Genomic DNA, 20,649 nt, shown 5'->3' with positions numbered 1-20,649 from the left:
CGGTGGCAATTGTGTCAGCATACGAATATCTCATGGAGGTGCCGCTAATTATGAAACTAGAGCCTTTTAGGGGGCATGTAATCGTGTCAAAACATCCATTGGTTGATCAAGACTTTTTCCCCTCTGAGTTGGAGGGGCTAGTTCTTGCAGTCTTGCTTATTATAACCGTCAACTTTTTGGTCATATATTTTTTCTCCAAGCGCGCCAACTGGTGCAATCTTTTTGGGCGAGACCTCGCTTCTGGCTCGCCTAGGTGTCGTGGCCTTGGTATCCCTAAACGTTTTTTTATAGGCTAGGGCGTACCTAGATATACTTACTTGGGATTCGTGGGCTTGGGCTTCTATTAAGGTCTAAACAGTCCGGTCCATAGGTATGGCACAAGGGTACCAATACTCTTTCTAGGAATCCTCACTTTGTATCTAGTCATGGGTTTGGTTCGCCTATAAGAGCGATGCCCATCTTAGGGTTGACCCTAGTCCTAGGGACTCTCTTACTAAAAGGGTGTCGAGGATAAAAATATTGTTAATTAGTATTGATAATTTGATTTTATGGATATATCGAAAATATATCGATAAATATTTTAATACAAAATATCGATTGTCCTAAAATTGATGGTGCATAGCAAGTAACAAAGGGCAAACTTGCCATAATAGTTGGTGAATGTTGGCCCCAACCTTTTTAAACCGCAACAACCCATTTTTGAGCTATTTTGACTTGGTCAATATGTATGACATTTTAAACTGGAACAAATCATTTTTGAGTTGTTTTGACTTGGTCAATGTTTCACATTAATCGACGATATTTCGATTGAAAATATTGTATCCATATGTACCGATACACCGATATTTCGTCGAAATATCTCGATATTTTAATCAGTGGTCAGTATTGGCAAGGCTTTTGAATTATCAATTTCAAGGATTGCTACATAGTCCTATAGGGGCAAGCCAATAAGCTTGGATCGAGCAATCATGCATCAATGGACATAGACTCAATCTCGACCCACATCCACTCTTCCGTAACGTCAATCTTAAGTTTGAGATTCCATTTATATTAAAGTTTTTAAATCAAAACTTCAAACTTTACACTTAGATTAATAAACTACAATTAATATTTATAATTTTTTTGAAGAGATGTTTCTCTTTCGTTAATACTTATCAAACACTAAGTGATACTTCATAATTAGATATTTTTCTCAAGTGATACCTCATATTTGAGCTCATCTCACAAGATTTACAAAAAATAAAATTTTGATTAGTTTATAGATTTTTGCTAAAGAATAATAAGAATAAAAGGATTTATTAGGTAAACTAAGAATAAAATGCAAGTTCAAATTCATATAAATATTTTCCTAAAGCTTAAGAGATAATTGTATAGCATTTTGGAACTCTTTGCTTATTCGCAATTGTAAAAGACATAGGCACAAGGTTATGCAAAATCCCAAGGAGATATGTCTTTTCTTCTCTCTTCTTTTTTTTTCTTCTTCGTCCTCCACAAACCATGAACAAGTTGCAGTCGAAAGCCCTAATTTGGTTGGGCCCTTTAAAAAAAAATGTGGTGTTTTAAGTTGTAAAATTTTAAAGAGAAAATGAGCAAAACATCATTTAGTCCTATTTTTTTGGAGGGCAAAACAATGTCATTTTTTCCTTTTTCTCTTTAAAATTTTGTAGCTTAAAACATTACATTTTTACCTATCAAAATAATTTAAAAAATAAAATAAAATTGGCCCAACCCCAAGTTAGGCCTTCTCCTATCTTATGCATGTTGGCTACCATTGAGTAGAAAAAGAAGATAAATAGTAGAAGAAGAAGCAATAGAGGCATGCATTTCCAAGCGTATTATATAAGATTATATATGTTAATTAGAGTGCGCCTCGTTCATTAAAACTCACACCTAAAGGTTTAGAACATTTATATAAGAGTTAAAAGGTCAAACTAACCATTAGAAATAAGTCTTTCATAGCAAGATGTTTGCATACTAGCCGTTGAACATTTAATGAGGTGTAGTGAGTTGTTAAAAGCTAAAAGATAGATATGGATATGCAATTGTTGTCTACATTATTTTTAAGAGCTACAATTACAAATAAAGTAAGTGAACAATCACATAGACATCCACATGATAATTGGATGAATGTTTGGATATCTGCATAACATCTAGATGATCGTCTAGTCACTGTATGTGCTCTAACCCAATATTTTTGGAAAGTCGTATATTTTGGGGTTAAAACATTTTTTAACTAATTCATATAAATGTGTGAACACTTTTTATCAATGTTTTAATCAATAGTTTGACAAATTTTAAAGTTAAATTACTTCCGTTAAGTCAATAATACTTTAAAAAAACTTTGAAAGATTTGCATGAAAAACTTGAGGTTCAAGGTAGTATTTTATACCTGATAGATCTTTCTATTTTCAAATTAATTTTCAACCAAATTATAAATATGTAAAACTTGGGTGAAAATTTTTAGTGCTTTAACAAAAATATATAATCCTAGTTTAAAATACTCATCTTTTTACATAAAATATTTTAATAATAAAGTTGATAAACCTTTTCTTAAAATCCTCTCTCTCTCTCTCTCTCTCTCTCTCTCTCTCTCTCTCTCTCTCTCTCTCTCTCTCTCTCTCTCTCTCTCTCTCTCTCTCTCTCTCTATATATATATATATATATATATATATATATATATATATATATATATATATATATATATATATTCTTTTTTGATGGCTCCAAGAAGATCTTCTTACTTATAATACTTAAATATAACTATTAAATCCAAACCTTATTATAATCAAATATAACAAATATTATTATTATTATTTTATTATATATTTTAATATATACATATATTTTTTGAAACTCTACTTTGTTCTGAAAGATAGGCATCTCCACTATGAAGTGCCATTGTTTTATAGTCACTTGTATCCGAGTTATACCCCATGAGCCCACCTACTATCGGCAACTTTGGCCTAGTTGCCTCTTTATCCTAGATGTACCAAGGTGAAGAGGATCGAGATGGCTCTAGCTAGATTTTGATTTGGGATTTTATTTCATCCCTTTTTGCTATCATTTAGGCAATTCTAAAGCAATCCAACTATAGAAGGAATTTCTTACAAGAAGGAGGACCTTTATGAGAATTTTTACAAGAGTTTCTAGTTATCCTAGAAGATTTTGAGCATCTTTCATTGGTGCCATCTATGGGAAAACTTAAGCTTTCTCTATTTAGTTAGATTAAAAAGCCATGATGGAGGATTGAAAGTGAAATTTAATCCGTCCAAAGAGATTTAAATGTCAAGACTTCTACTGTTCAACAACCAAAATCTTCCATTATAAGCGGTAACAACAAGTACATCTTCACCAATTTATTTCACTATTTAAATAAAGTAACAGCCAATACAACATTTTTAATTCTATACACAAAAAAAAAAAAAAAAATCATCAGTTTTTTTTAATAAAATTCTAGAAATTAACTTGAAATAAAATATTTTACACAATTTTTTTAATGAAACTCTTGAAATTGTTGATAGTATTTAATTTTTTATTCATCAATATTTATTATCATAATTTCCACCTATATATCCTAATATATTCTTAAAATCTAACTGTTGATATATATATCAATACTATTTATTTCACATAAAAAATTATTATATTTTAAATTTTTATTAAAATTAATTAATAAAAATATTATATTATATTCTTATTATCTTAATAAAAGGTAAAGATTATGTCTCATTAATTATTTCTTTTTAATTTATAAAAATATTAAAATAAGAATACTTTAGTAATTATATTAAAATGCTAATAATTCATCTTCTTATGTAAAATAAAACTTGATTTAATCTTTTTACATTGAAAAAAATAAAAAATTAATCAAAGTTTTTAAAAATATTTTTGTCCTATTACACTTTATTTATTTATTTTTAAAAAAATACCATTAGGAATGATTTTGGAATTAGAATTTCGTTAGAAAAATATATTCTCACAGGAGATGAAGGTAATTTTAAGAAGCAAAAAGTTAAAAATAAATAAAAATAAAAATAAAAATAAAATAAAAAAAAGGAAGAAGAAGAAGAAGAAAAAACAAAAAAAAAAACATGAAGATAAAGAAAGAGTTAAATGTGTGAGTTTGGAGCGGAGCGAAGGGGACGTCCATGAAATTGGGCCAAGCCCAGCAAAAGAAACGTTAGGTGGAAATAGAGTAAGCCCAAACATAAAAGAGTTAAGACGTGTAAGTTAGGAGTAAGGCCTAGGGAGGAATGCGGCTGGGCCCTGACGAGACGGAGGCGCATGTAAGTGGGTTTCCTGAGCGGCTGCCTGCGAACGTGATATGCTTCTGCAACGCAGACGAAGGTAGAACGCGGCAACACGCTTACAGGAATGAGATGCCTATTTGCTCAGCGCTTTACAGACCGACTCCTCTAATAACTCCAAATCCCTGATATTTTGTCTTCTGGGTTTTGCCTCCCCTCGTCAGTTGTCCCTTTCAAAGCGTGGATTTCTCCGTCCCACTGGGTTGGTGGCGCAAGACGGCGAACCACTCTTTCAACTCCGCGCTTATTCAACTACGAAGCCGCCTTGTACACCGTCTCTTTTCCTCCCCTTTTCGTTCTCCACTGTTCACACCCTCTCACTCATTTCCGTTTCTGAATATTACTGCAATTGTATAGGGTGCTTGTATCTACAGCTGGACTTTGAACACAGTCAAATCAACTCCCCCTAGTCCTCCATTTCACCGCCATTTTCTTCTTCGATATCATCTCCTTTCCTTCTTTGTTTTCTTTTATTATTTTAATTACTTTAATTAAACTCATACAATTAATTACTTCTTGGGCTCTTGCCTCTCGCTTCTCTCCCTTGGTTTCCATTACCAAAACCGTCTTGGCTTACACGGAGTGGGAAATAAAATGGGAAAAAATAAAACGAAATACTGACTAGTCCTTCCTAGGGTTTTTTAAATAACTACCCAATATTTACTGAATTTTTAAAAAAATTTATGCATGGTCAGAGTTAGAATAATTGGCCTTAAATATTTTTAGGACTATAGTTCACGCAATCCTTCAAACTAAGTTATTATACTCCTTCCATATTAACATAATCTCTTTCCTTTCATCGCATTCGTTTAACAGTGATTGTAGGAAGCGATTTTAAAATTTTTATTTTTCAAATATTAAAAAAATTAAAAACACTTTTAAAAATCACTCTCAAACATATGCTAAATATTATGAATGGAAGCCTTTAACTTGAAATTTGAAGTAATAATGTTAATAGAGAAATAAAAATACTTACAAAAATAATAGTAATAATAATAAAATTCAAAAGAATTCAAAATATACTATATTTTATGAACCTTTTTTTCTTATATTATATGATTTCTTATTTATGCATGCTTGTATTTAATTAAATAAAAGCTCCTAATAATAAAATATAAAAATATTTTACATATTAACTACTAAAAAATATAAATTAAAATAAAATATTCTTCTTAACTTGTAGAAATTAAATTTAATTCTAATATTTAAAAACTTTCTAAATTAACCTTCCAAACAAAATTATTATATATAAATTGGAATTGTGAAAGCAACAATACGATTTCAATCAAAATCTTGAAAGTAAGAATATGATTTCAATCTATCTACATGTATAGCTTTCTCTAAACACTTGCAACTAACCTGCAAAGCTCAGTCATCACAACACAAAATATCCCAAGCAGATAATTATCATTTGTTTTTGTTGTTTTCTAAGGAGTAAATACAAAATTTCAAATTATTAAGAAATGAGTAAATATGGTATTAATTGCTGGCTTAAATGTTTATTCATAGTATATTACATCATTTAATAAATGGAAATCCAAAGGGAGTAACGATCGAGTGAATCTTTTAACTAAGAAAGCTTTAAAATTGAAATATTTGTTGTATCAACATTCCTGCCACAGTGCTTCCTAGCTAAGGTAGGTATCAAGTATCAACAATGAAAAAGACCTTCCTGTGTTTATTTGTTTCAAGTCTATTTCATTGAAAATCAAAGGCATGTTTCCTTTTATGTATACATATATATTGGGTTACACTTAGGTGCTTTGACAAAAGCATGGTTGAACTAACTTCATTTGTAAGAGCCCCATAGCCTTCCAATTTCATGTCGGTAGATATTTGTTTTGTGAAATTGACAAAGAACCCCTGCAAACTAACCAGCCCACTGCGGATGGCTTTGATGGGATTACTAGGCTTAAAATATTAAGGAAAACATAAGATAATGGGATGGAGTGTTGTGAGACAAATTTTCAGGTGATATAGCAAGTGAATAACCCTGAAGCATACCATGCAGTCGACTGTCGGGGATCAACATTGGATATATAATTATCCAAAAAGGCGTATGATAACATGTTGTCGACTCATGGTTTCATTGGTAGAAATACCCTTACATGGTGTCCTACCAAATCTTCATCCCTGAAAATAGAAAGATGTCCCAAGAATGAGGACCCCCATGTCCATAGATACCGTGACCCACTTGCCAGAATTACTAATGAAAAAACAGATATTATTAATAAAAAAAAGAAAAGAAAAGATAAAGAGGTTAGCAGCCTTGAAAGAGAAAGCCCCATTGAAGTAATTTAATAATATTTCACTGTGGAGTTGGTCCCGACATTAGTTGCTTACAAGTGGGTGTTTTTATCCCGGGCAGTTTAGTCAAGGGGGCGATCATGTAGGAATTTCATGCACTTCAAAACGACACTTAAAATCAGGCTTAGCTAGCTAGACATGATACTGAATTCTTGGGAGTGGGTAGGTAGCCATTGTTATGAACTTCTTTACGCAACTTCGTGGGCTTACTCGGATGTCCAAACTCAGTTAAATCAACTCTAACTCCGGAGCCAGCCAGTGGCAAAACAAAAAATATTCTAGTCCTGGACTTGTACGTGCCCTCCGCTTAACAAAGTGGACCCTAAACCCAATCTCAGAAATCTCCCCAGTCCCCAGCAAATAAAATGTTTTTTGGGCGGTAATTCTAACGGTTGGATCCACGCACTACTCACCCCTTCCACCGTCCACGCTACCATTAAATTGAGTATTCCTGAAGTTACAAACCATCAGACTTGGCATCGCACTCAAAAAAAGAAAAGAACAGTTCATAAAACATTATTCAATCCATGAAGAGATTGGCCTGCAATCCATTTTTTGGGCTTAATGAGTTAAACCCATGATACTGGCTTTGATATCAATTATTGGATGAAGCTTCGACCATTTCATAAACGAAAAATTAATTGATGTCCGATGAGGTAGGCCAAATAAGACATCATACTTAAAAACCTATTTTAAGGGCCTTTGTTCGAGCGACTTATATCCTAAATTTGAGAACAACAATATTATACCTTAAAAGTTATTATTAAATTGGATGATGACATTTGTATAAGTTAGGTTGTTTTAAAGAAAAATTAATTAGACTTGCTTTTCATTTAAATATATATGACACTAATTCTTAAGCTTATTAACTTTATTCAACATATTAATATTTTGAAATATGTGACTTTCCTATGAAGAATTTTTTTTTTTTAACTATAGAATAGGTATATGAATATGAATACATTAAGGATATAACATAAAGTGAAATACTGGCCTAAGTGAAGGATAATATATGCAAGGAAACCTAAGAGAGTAGGATGATAAGGAGTAAATTAATAAAACAGGGGATTGGAGATTGCGTAGAGTGGGAGGAGTAGGGTTTGGGCAAGGGCAAAGGGGAGAAGGGAGAGGCATGGGCATGGGCATAGAAAAAGAAAGCAGTGATGTGGGGCATGGTGATGGTACTATTGGTGATAACTCATGTAGTGCAACAAAGCGCAGACATTGGGAGCATAGGCTACCAGTGGGCCACACATGCAAAGTGACGCAATACAGAAATTCTCTCTTGGATGGGACCTTGAGATCTTGATGATGGATTGTTGCTCGATTTAATTATATAAAAATCTCTCTCAAGATTGGTAAATGCTTAATAACATCACTGTTCTTGACGTTAAGATAGGCAGTTTTTGGCTGCAAAAACGCAGTCCAACCCAGATGTCCAACACAAAGCTGGCTTACACCCCAACCCTCACAGAGCGCAGTTCATTAACAACTGGTTTGCACTTCTGCACTTTGAAATCTATCAACTGCAGGACAATTGTACTCTGCAAATCCTTCCTCCATAAATGCCTCCTCCTCTCCCCTTCAACTTCCAACTTCCAACTTCCAACTTCAAAACCACCCTTCCCGCCATTCCCTCTTGCTCTCCCTCTCTCTTTATCCAACAGTATGCATTATTCAAAGTACGCCACTAACTCCAACTCAAGCGGCAGCGGTGCCAGTGGCAGCAATGCCTCTGTCAATGGAGGTGGTGCTGCTTCCTCTGGTACCGGGCGCCACCCTGTTTACCGCGGAGTGAGGCGTAGGAGCAGCGGGAAATGGGTGTCGGAGATTCGGGAGCCCAAGAAGCCCAATCGCATTTGGCTTGGTACATTTCCAACTCCGGAAATGGCTGCAGTGGCTTATGATGTGGCTGCACTTGCTCTTAAGGGTCAAGATGCTGAGCTTAACTTTCCGAACTCCGCTTCTTCCTTGCCTGTTCCTGCATCCACCTCTCCACGTGACATCCAGGTGGCCGCAGCCTCGGCGGCCGCGGCCGCTGGAGCCGCTGTGGATGCTCTATCTGGGGGTGGAAGTACCATTAGTCCAATAGCACTAGGCAGATCAATGGCTAATGAGTTTGTTGACGAGGATTTGATCTTCGATATGCCCAATCTTCTTGTGAATATGGCAGAAGGGATGCTTCTCAGCCCTCCTCGCTTGGATTTGGCAGGGGAAGATGCCACCGCGGATTTTACAGGAGATCACAGCCTCTGGAATTATCCTTAATCCATCAATAAATCAATAAATCAAATCAAACCCACAATCATCCCTAGTTAATATATCATAGAGTCCCGCATCGGCAAGAAACAAAAAACAAAAAGAAAAATAATTAAAAGACGGGGAGACTGTGGCATCATAGCAAGCGAGTATGAGTGTCTTTTCTTCAATGTTTGTACATATAGTGTGGTGCTTGTTTTGAACTTTTCTGTTACTTGCACCTTTTCCGTTCTAATAAATAAGTATGGAGTTATACATTATATTTTACATATCACTTTTTTGCAGGTATTTCCTCCAGCAGCTCCAGTCATTGCATCTCTCAGAGACATACAGGAACCTTCAATTCCATATATCATGGTTTAATCCTTCAGAGTTGAGGAACCTTCAATTCCATATATCATACTTCAATCCTTCAGAGTTGAAGAGAACCGCTGCTCTTAATTAACTTATATATCCTGGTTTCTTTGAATTCAATAACAGCATATGTAGTGATACACATCATGTTTCAACCGATCATCTACAGTGTTTATATGCGGCTCAAAGTGTTTGATTCCCAGACATCAAAGGAATCCTGGTGAAGAGGCTCAGAATAGTTTCTTCCTGAAAATCCATCAACCCATCTCTTCATCTATCTGTTGCTCACCAGCAGCAGATTGATTTGTCTCACCAACAATAAAGTTATGTAAAAAAGCAAATTTGTTGCCATCACCAACACTAAATATATGCCCTAAGAAACGTACCCGCCTCTCTATTTTTCAAAGAACAATCAGCACAAAAAGCACGGCAAAGGCAAGAACTTTGCCAAGAACCTTCATGATATCAAGTTCTGCAACAGCTAGCAATATTGAGTGGAGAAAAAGAGAGAGAGAGAGAGAGAATTGTAAAAACGGCGGAGACGCCCAAGCCTGGATTCAAAGGTCAGTGGGCATGAGGCTTGAAACGAAAAGAATAAGCAAAAGATAAAATCAATTCATGGTTTGGTGAAGAAAAGAAGCAAGTTGGGAGGGTTTAGTCAATTTGAATTATGAAAGCGTTGATCTTAGTGGCCTGGTTTCTTGAAAGCATGTAATTCATATCCACATAACTATATCTTTATTATTGAAATTTACATAAAGTTACAAACCAAGGCAAGTGAATGTTGAGATGGAGGCGAGGGTCCACCTTACCCTTTTGTTGACGTGTCATTCTCAAGGAGTCAGAGTCCCTACACAAGGCAATGGGTGAGTAGGTATCATAGACTGTGGAATGTCGTAGTAAGATGAGACGCTGACACCTCAACTTCCTTGTTTGATGGGTCTGAATCATGCATCGTGTGTCTGGAAATCCAACCATTATTTGCATGCGCATTTTGGCCCTACCCCTTTCTCATTCATCACCCTCTTCTTCATCATGGATCGTTGGATTAAACTTCACTCACCCTCATCCCTCACCTCCCACACATCTCGATTTCAATGTACAGGGGATAATAGTTTTTTAAACTCAAGTTTTACATGGATACTGCCATTCTTATCGCTACATTTCATCAAAATATTCAATTGAGGTCAATCGAACCAGTCATTATAAAATTGAATGCTAGTTTACAATCAACTACATGAATCTCATGAAAAAGTAAGAAAATAATTGATCACACGAGAGCAATATTTGAATAAAACCTTCTTCATGCTTATTTTCTCTTCTCTTCTTGGCTACATGAGGTAACGCAAGTCCAAAATTAACAAAAACATTTCATGTTTTAGTTTTATTTTTAGATTAGAAGGTTTAAATATGTAAAACTTTAGGTTGGCATTTTTTTTATGCTGTATTTTTAATTTTAAAAAATTGAAAAAAAAATAATGTTAAATAAAAATTATTTTCTCGTACTTATATATATTATAAAATTTTTAAAAAATTAATTATAATTAAAATTAATTTTAAAAAATATTTATTTATAAATTATTTAATTTTCATAAAAAAAAATTAAAATAAATAAAACTTAAAAAAAAAAAATTCTATTTTTTCTCTTTATATCTTTTCCTTCACATTTTTCATTAAATATTTTAAAAGATGAGCACAATCTTAATATTTTCTACGTGAAAGATAACATTCTTTCATTTTTTTTTTTTAACCATATGGTTGAAGTGATAATACCGTAAAATTATTATAATATAATCAAATAATAATTTTCTTCCCTTCTTTTATGCTCTATTTTGCACGAAGGAAAAATAAATAAGAAATTCAAGAAGCTCCTTCCCGAATAGATAAAGAAAAATATATTTTCCGTTTGAAAAACTTCCGACACACGCAGCAGCACTTTTGAAAAAGCAAGGCAGGTTGAGAGGGGGAGAGATTCCATGTCATCAACCGTAGATGCTAGGTCAGCCGCCATTTGGTATGTAGCTGCCAGTTTAATTTACAGAAACAAAAATGGTGCCGCCCTTTTTGTCAGGATGATTCATGATTGTAGCGGTAGCCCATCATCTCCACCACGACGCGTCATCAGCCGTACACACGGTGCCAAATTGGGCTCCTTTTAATCCTCCCAAAAGTTCACCATATTAGTTCTTTCATACAAGAGGCAAATGATACACATTCTAAGTATCTTGAGATTAATGGGGGTCACACTCACATAATTTAAGTATTAAGCAATGATTTTAGACCCACACAAAACCTAATTATAACCTTTATTGACTGTGTTTCAATGTATTTATTATGCTTTTCCTATTCATCCCTACATCTCCCTCTATACTCATCTCACAATCAAATTTCAAACCAATGGCATCCTCACAAACCATTTTTACAACTGTGCCATTTCTGAAATGAAATCATCTGCAAAACTGAATCCCGGTTGAGGGAAGTAATCATTTCAAAGTCATTCAACCACCTCCTCTTAATCATCAGACATATTGAGTGTTTATGGGTTTTTAGTCAAGGAAATAAAATTTGTAGATACCGATTCATAAAATGCATGTTCTTACACAGCAGGGAGGGAGACCAATGGGCTCAATGGGCTCAATGGGTTAACCAGCCACCAGTGGGCCTGGGGGAATTACTTCCACCAAGGAATTGCTGACTCACGCCCACATTCAGAAACCTGGACAGGCCCAACCAATTGGTCCTTTGGCCCTTCCCTTAAAAGTTTCTTTATTGGTGAGTAAGAGTAATGTAACTATGGAAGAATAGTAGAGGCTTTGGACTCTTGATCCGGGTCTGGTCTCACTCCAATTTGGTGCCCTAGAGTGGTTTTGATAGAGGTTTATTCTTATTACCAAACCGAACTATTCAACGAGTGGAAACCCACTTGATAGTCTGTATCCCAAATATTAGACGCTCGACACTATGTGAGGATTCCCAATATATTTCAATCATCAGAAAAAAGGTTGGGCGTCATTAGAAGCGTCTAATCAATTTGATCTTCAACTCTGTAGCTGTGTTTAATCAATACTCCATACTAGTGGTGATTATTGGTCCGTCGTCATCAACAACTAATCCCCCCGTAGTAGAGATTGATTGACAGTCTAGGGTTTCTATTGCTTTTCCATTCATTATTTTTTCCCTTTTTTGGGTTACGCAACAAAGGTATAAATTTTAACTATTATGCCCTAGTTGAGCTTCCAAACAGACTCGCGTGACCGAGAACCCCCATGAAAATGATATGCACCAAAATAAAGGAGAAAAAGGAGAGAAAACCAAAGGGAAATCGTACGAGCATCAATGATAAACCAAAGTATAAACAGCAGTTAAATTTTATACGGCGTTGCTAAATTTAATTGCAACTTGACCTTATCCATGGGGAATGGTGGTGGGTGGACCACGTCATGCTCCTTATTCTCTCCACCCAAACACAAAGTCTAGATGAGGGGACGCCTAGTTAATTGACGCTGCTTAATCTGGAGACCTGAAATCTTGTGGGATTTCATACAATGGGAAGTCACTCCTTCCCATTTTCCAGAAGCTTTGAATTATGGGTTCCAACTATCATAATTTTTCTCTAATAAAAAGACATTAAAAATGAAAAAACATCAAACCCTATTTGACAAGTGTTTTCAAAAAATAGTTCTTAAAAATTATTTTTTTATATTTTATTACATATTTTAAAATTTATATATATATATTTCTTAAAAAAATTATTTATAATATTTTTAAAAAATATAAAAAATTATTTTAAAAAATAATTACCAAACAAATAAATTATACCCTTCAAGCTGCATGGTTGAAAATCAGAGCATGGAAATTAACATATAATCTTTTCCGCTTTTCGTTTCACAACCTTTTAAGGACAGCCACAAAGTATTTTCTCCGTTTTTCGTTTCACAACTTTTAAGGACAGCCACACAGAGTAAAAAGTATGTGATCTAGGCAGACCCCAATAAGGCCACTTTATTTTGAGTTTAATTCAGACAGCCTGGCTAACCCCTTGGGATTCTGCAGATCATTATGCCAGTCTGGCAAGGCTTTCGATCTTAGGTACATTTTTTATTTTTTATTTAAAAAAATAATAATATATATATATATATATATATATATATATATTTACTTCCTCATTGTTCCAACCTAATGCCCCCGGTCCCTTGCCATGGACTAAGCCATATGGTCTGCCACTAGGAAGATGTGTGACTCAGTGTGAGGCATGCGGCCCAACAAATGTGCGGTGGAGGCTTCTGAGTGCTGACTTCGGCTATGCCCCTTGTTTCTTCTTCTTCATCAACATCAACTATTGACCACTTACATATTCCCTTGTTATTTCGCCTTTTCAAGTTTTCAACTGGGATGGTTATTACTTGGTGTGAAAAAGATTGAAATAGAATCGTAGCACACGGTAAAAGCCACATCACCACAGGAAACCATTTCCCATTTCTCATTTCTCATTGATGGATACTTTTACCTTCTAGATTCCCTTTTTTTAAAAAAAGTTATCTATAAGGATGGACGGACGGAGAGTCCTTTCATGGCGGCCCACGTGATCTGAGGGCAAATAATCACATTTAAATTTAATTTCCTTTTTTATTATTAGTGAAAGTGCCTTTTCCTTTTTCTTCATCGGCAACTTGACAAAGCTAAGACTCCATATTTCGAATTAGTTGCTTTACAAGTTTCGTTGATAGCTTCTACCATTCTGAATTGGCCTTTAAACTTCTCTAAAACTAATTCACAATTTTCATTCCAAATATAGTCCTAAGTATAACCCCTCTCCTCTGATAAGTTTTTCATTGGGAATCTCTTGATTGATCCATGGCTTCATTTCAGTATCAACCCAATTCAAGCATTCAAGTAGAGAATTGCTGCACTAGATCTACCAAGCATAGATGGACCAGCCCAACTGTGGACAATTGTAATATGGGCTCAACAGCGGTGACACAAGATTTCTAACCTTGTGTAATGAAATCAAGCCCATCTTCTTTATAACAAATATTGATTGTCCACTTTTTCTCTTCAGAATGGAGGCCGAAGGTTTTTCCAATGAGAAAGGTCCATGTGGCCCACAAATCGGTCAATGTTATATGGGGAAGATCTCATATCCTGTGTTTCCACGTCTTACTGCTTAGGAGACCCCAACCATTTGCTGATTAAATTTTGTACCTAGAATCAGATTACTACTGTTATTTGATAATCACAACTAGTGATTCTCTGAAAAATTTTGACTTTTCTGCAGCTGACACGTTCCTTTTTCTGATCCTCAAATATGTGTAACCCATGCATGAGGCATCGCCAAATTCAAAATTGTGGAAGACTAAAATAAAAGACTCAATTCCTCTTTGCAATGAATGACAAGAAAATAAAAAAGAAAGAAAAAGAAAATGTTGCAGTTGCAAGGGTTAGCTAATATACGTACACTGCCCCAAGGCATCAATATTTCAGACTTCCACCCATGTTTCTGTTCTTCACCAACCCCGGAAAAATCAAGAGCACGGATTTTGAAGCCCTCAAGCTAGCTACGGATAATTCTTCTAGGGGGCCTTGAAGACTGCGACTTGAAGTTGGAGCGGTAGACACATTCATTTGGTGTTGGTATTTCGGGAACAACTCAGAGATGGTACCTACTCAAAAACATTGCAATCCGTCTTTTATGAATCTTTCTAAAGGAATCTCATTTTTCAAGCTGGGATAGGATACCGAATCTCATTTTGAAACTATATTAAATTACTTTTTTTAATTAATATTTTTGGGATATTGTTAATTTGATTGTATAAAGTAATTCCTTCCATCCAAAAATGATACATTTAGAAACAAAAAATATATTTAGTTTTATTCAAATTTAAGATAAAAATAAAAACATTATCTTAATCTTTAGCACGATTTTCATATAGTTGAATGTCAACAAATTTTGTGCATATTAATACGATGGAGAAAATGGTATTAATATGCGCTAAAATCATAAAGTCTTTGTATTAGCTTAGAGTATGCATCTCCACATGGGTTACCAAAAAAACCGACCAAACCTGTCTTGAATGAGCAATTGTACCCATGGGATAGTAACTCATTCAAAGGATTCATTTCCTGTACTCAGCCAAATAAATGACTAGATATATATCTATTTCTCTGGGTGCCAAGTGCATGCATGCACGTCTCTTCCGGTTTTATAAATTGAATATGAGAAAGGGGTATGACAACATACGTATATATATATATGAAGTCATCATAGTGACATTAGGGCAATATGCATGGTATTCATCCTTTCTAATAAAGCTAGATATTACTAGTAAAATAATCATATAAAAGCTAATACAAAACTTGCTCAAATGAAACTTTCAACCAACAAAGCCCATGTCGGATAGAGCCAAGAAAGGGAACAAAAAAAAAGAAAGAGTTCCAACCTCCTCCTGGAAGCCAAACAACCCACACTGAAGTCCTCTTCAACCCTTTAGTCCTTTATATCTTAATCGCTGTAAGTGTATGTTGAAAGAAGTTTACATGCTATATTCGACTCTAATGACTTTGCAACATAAATCAAAACTGAAAAGACTAAGAATAGTCTACTTATCTCCAGTCATTATAATCAGTTTCAAAAACCCAGATTTCCAAACTTTTATATCTTTTTTTAGATGGTGTTTTTCCTGAAGATAATAATAGTAGCAGACGAGTTTGGGACCATTTTTCATATATTTATAACCGTGACTTCCATCATACCATATTGCTCTTGCCACCATGTTGACCAGTTGCTGGAATGTGCTCCTTAAGCGCAACGAAAGAGGGATGGTGGAGGACGTGGTCAAAGTGCTGGACCACTTTGACCACATCATGAAGTGTTGGACGTGTGAATGTGTATTCAGCTAACATATATTATAACAGGCTATTATATAGGAGTCGAGTAAGAAAATTAGGAAAACAAATGGATTTGTTTAGTTTAGATGATGTGTTTATATATATATATGTGGGAGAAGACGTGCATGGAATATCAAAATTCATAAACAATCAGTCAAACGTTTACAAAATATCAGTATTTTCAACCTCTCAATCCTCAAATATCATGGCTGTTTCAAAATTAATCCATTTCCAGCTATATATAATCGGTTTTTCCTCGGAAAATTAAGCGCATACCTCAGAGCTCTGTGCCACTGCAGAAAAGCAAGACATCTCACAACACAATAGTATATATTATTGTTCGTATTCTTGAGCTGACAAAATCGATTGAGGTCATGAATTGTCAAATTGAGTTTCGAAACACAATAAGGATATATATAGATAACGTTGGATTGGGTTATCTGATCACAAATCTATTCAAGCTTGACGCCCAATTATTGTCCAAAATATTTTCCAAGACAACTCGACCCAACTCAAGCTATTAAAAGTCCTTATATTAATATAGATATTGTAAGACTAGTCCAATACAACCCCAAAACGCAGCCTCGGAGTTAAGTTGGGTGGATATTCATTTATTCATCTTGAAGACTGTCATGTTGCGAGGGCTAATATTTACGCCTTGGGCACCACCTGGCAACCTATGTGTACCTTCGATTCTCCAGCCATGGGAAATTGAATGGCCACGAATCTGATGGATGGGAAACGTAGAAGCGTGAAATATTATGAAAGAGCCATTCACCTACTAAATTAATTGTTCCCTAATATTAAACTAATTATATGCTTCAAGTTCCTCCACCATAATCGGGTTGATTTATTCTTTTAGACGGTATTAGAATTAACTTTTGCCGCCTTTTCATGTATGGACCATAAGCAAACCTTAAATTTTGGTGCTATTATCTCATTTTACAATATTGATAAGCAAACCTACTTTGTGAATTTGTAATTGGACGCAGATTGATATAACAAATCATCGAGCAAGAGAAAGCCATCTTCATTGTTCACACACACTATTTTAGTATTTTTTTTTTTCCTGGAAAATTTATAGATGCAAGCATGGTTCAGGCCCTGAATGATTAAAGCATATGAAATCTCGTGCGATGGGGGGTTCAATATTTTAGCTAAGAAATTGCTTGCTCTATACTACTCCTGCATGTCACGTGTCTAACAGGGCTTCCAAACAAGAACGTTGGTTGTATAAGGAACGTTAGCTTGAGCTTTCATTCAAGATGCTTCCATTTGACTCACCATTCATCTAACTTATCACCAATTATAGAAGAAAAAAAGAAAACCTAGAATCTGTGATGCTGAATAGGAAAACCTAGAAAGACCTCTACATACTTGGATCTATGATCTCTGAAAGGATATTTTTATTAGTTAAGAATAGAAATGAGTAGCATGGTATAGATGATACTCACATGGATGATGAAGCCGACGATCATTGACGATGAAAATAAGGATAAACGGTGTAGAAGGTTTGGACTATTGTGAGGAGGAGGAGAATGAAAGCAGCAAAGGCTGATATGAATGACCAAGGAGTGTCGAAATATGTGTACTTCATGCCCGCTAACTGAACATGCCAACCATTGTGATAATACTCGTTCACGTCGTTGAATAATTTGGAAAGATAACAGTTGTCTGGATCAAAAGTCACGTCCTTGCCTAAATTATTGATGAATCGAGCAACTGCTGCATCGGTTCCAAAATAATTCTCAAAAATGTTACGTTCGCAGAGATGCCCCACATCTTTAGATGTGTTGATTAGGCAATCCAACAAAGTAGCGTAGGTGGTGATGTGCTTGGTGCAGTCCTTGTGGCATAGCTCGAAGGCTACGCAGTTTTGGAAGAAACAGGTGAGGAAATCATCTATGGTTACAGGTGGCATCTCCATCACTCCATTCCTGAATTTTACAGTCAAGAAACTATCGGCCTTTCCGGACTTGAGCTTGATTCCTGCTTTACGAAGCTTTGACACGCACTGGATCAAGTGGGTGGGTCTATGGTCGAGGGTTCCTAGCTCTTGTTCCTCAGGGATGAAGCTTAACCGAAGTAAGTCGAGAAAGTGCTTGCCTTTGAGGTTGCAATGCTTTTGGAGGATCTCATCTGGCCTTTGCAGTGTGTTGTTGAAGAATCCCAAAACAAGGCTAGCCAAGGAAGGGCCTGACTCCTCTCCTGGCATTTTTGTGAGATCAAACAGGCGCTGGAGAACAAAGAAAGGAAGCTGATTCTCCAGCAGAAGAAGATCCCTCAAGAAAAAGGAGAACACCCATGACATGGAGACCAAAGGGTCATCTGGCTCAAAGGGATGCATTTTTCCAATTTTACGAAAGAAGTCAATTATGAAGCAACCATCCAGGACCAGCATCTCTAAGAAGTCGTGGGTGTCAAGGTGGATTATCTCCGAATAACACTCTCTAGCTTCCATCTCCAATGGCTGTAGGGCTCTCAAGTAGTCCTGTAAGCCCAACCCATGACGCTGCGTTCTAGCAATCAAGGAGCCCAAGTACAACCACTTGTGCTCCTCGATCATTTTGAGATGAGGCTCACCCCTGTGATATGGACCTATGGAGATTATATGAGGTTGATAAGAGCGACTGTTGATCTCAACTAGTGTTCGAGGCACTCTGAAGATGCAACATGAGCTTCTGCCTGCGCTTTTGCGCAGTAATCGTGGCTCCTCCGAGATTTTCTGCTGCATACGTGCTAAGCGTTCCTTGTTCACCTCCCATATCCTCACCACAACATCATTGTTACTTTCTTCCATCATCCACCTCTGTTTCCAAATCGTAGTCGTGGAGGATCTGGGGATATGATCTGATCTTCAACCTGCCAGCTACCACTCTTCCTTAATGAAAAGTACTCCTATGAAACCATCCGTTTGTCTGGTCTATGTTGTCAGTGGTGACTATATACATAAATATATATCATATATGGTTCTCTTTCTTTAGATAAGTTAGGATTCAATTTTGTCTATATATGAAATCTATGAACGCCTCCACTCTTCCTTTTTCACTTCCATAACGGCAATGAGTTGGGCTTGGGCCAACAAAAGCAGGAGCCTACGAGCCAACCCAACAGTCTTGTGAAATGTGACGTCTCGTCTTAGGCCCACATTCAAATTGCATGGATGTGCCTTCTTACTGCACGGGCCCAAAAAGGGGTTCCCCGTTAAGACCATATTTCCAAAATACTACTATTGCAATAACAAAACAATCTCGGTTCCTTCCTTTATTTATTAAATCTAAAGTACATGTATGGATAGCAAAATGAACATCTTTTTCCTATGGCTCGTGATCTATGTATAACAACTTTAGGTGGATTTTTCAGATATCGTTTGAGCAGATTAACGAGAACATATCTTTTAGCTTAATAGGTGATAATTGGTACTGAACAATAACTTTGACACTGTTGGTGTTCCGCTCTTGTTTATGGGCAATTATCAATTTATCATGCTTACTCTGACATTGCTGAGAAGTCAACCCCAACTCTTTACACATGAATTGAAAATGATTCTTCTTCTTCGTTAATAGACTTTCTTGCTTAAAAAGATATTTAATAAAATAATTACAATAAGTTCAATTTATAATCTTATTATTTTTTTATGCGTAATATAAAAAAAATACATTTGTCTTGATTTTTACTTTTTACTTTTTAATTTTATTTGCCTGTACAACATAAATTTTATTTTATATTATTTTGATTGTAAAATTAAGACTAATATGTAGGTAAAAATAAAATGACATTTTTTCAAAATATGATTCAACGTGAATTGAGTCAATCATTTATTAGTGGAATGATCTTGTCTTATATGTTAATCAAATCAGGTATACATATTATTATAAAATAAAGTAAATATAAGATTTTTAATATGGTTTGATGATCAATATGATTCCTATGCCCATAAAATGTATTAACATTCAATAATCTACTAGTAAAAAAAGTAAGAAGAGTTACAGTGGTAAAACTCTAAAAAAAAATCTTATTTATTGCGATCATGCTTTATAAAAAACAAAACCATAAACATAAAATAGGTAAATATATAATATGAATGAATTCATCGGTCATCATATTAAAAACTTATACAGATTAATGGGATAGTTCGATCTCATTATCTTGAAACGTAATAATATTGATTCAAACTTTGAGTCAATATTATATTATTATAAATTCTAAATGAAAAGAGAAGTAAGAATAAGAGTTATCTCATTCACTCTTTTAGTGTATAGAAATTTGATGAAATCAATTCGTAGTCTCCAATGATTATTGGTTTGAAGTTTCCCACAGTAATTGCCTAATGCTTGGACCACTAAACCTCTCGACCATTCGGTTGTTAAGATTATTAGAAGCCAAATTTCGTAATTGGTCATAAGACTTTTGTAAATTAGGCTTGTTCATCAGCATAATTATATGTCCTTCTGGCTTCTTTCGTTCCCCGATCGGACTGTCGTGCTTATTGCGCACTAAAAGCATCATCGTTGTATTGAATGAAACGATAGTAGTG

General features: G+C 35.1%; 2 protein-coding genes across 2 annotated transcripts; one reads left to right on the top strand and one right to left on the bottom strand.

The window, feature by feature from the left end:
• Positions 1 to 7,976: 7,976 nt before the first annotated feature.
• On the top strand, positions 7,977 to 8,882 carry LOC100261339 (ethylene-responsive transcription factor ERF024). The gene has a single exon (XM_019221711.2). It carries the CDS (start codon positions 7,977 to 7,979, stop codon positions 8,880 to 8,882), a length of 906 nt encoding a protein of 301 aa, XP_019077256.2.
• A 6,797-nt stretch (positions 8,883 to 15,679) lies between these two features.
• Positions 15,680 to 19,028, bottom strand: LOC100251138 (UPF0481 protein At3g47200). The gene is made up of 2 exons (XM_002283303.5): positions 17,567 to 19,028; positions 15,680 to 16,839 (listed from the first exon to the last, which is right to left on the bottom strand). The coding sequence occupies exon 1, from the start codon at positions 18,913 to 18,915 to the stop codon at positions 17,587 to 17,589; it is 1,329 nt and encodes a 442-aa protein (XP_002283339.2). The 5' UTR covers positions 18,916 to 19,028; the 3' UTR covers positions 15,680 to 16,839; positions 17,567 to 17,586.
• Between the last annotated feature and the right edge of the window lie 1,621 nt (positions 19,029 to 20,649).

The sequence above is a fragment of the Vitis vinifera genome, chromosome 8 (genome assembly GCF_030704535.1).
Source record: "Vitis vinifera cultivar Pinot Noir 40024 chromosome 8, ASM3070453v1".
In the NCBI taxonomy this organism is placed as follows: domain Eukaryota; kingdom Viridiplantae; phylum Streptophyta; class Magnoliopsida; order Vitales; family Vitaceae; genus Vitis; species Vitis vinifera.
The sequence above is the reverse complement of the archived record's forward strand: the minus strand, read 5'-3'. Positions and strand labels throughout refer to the sequence as shown.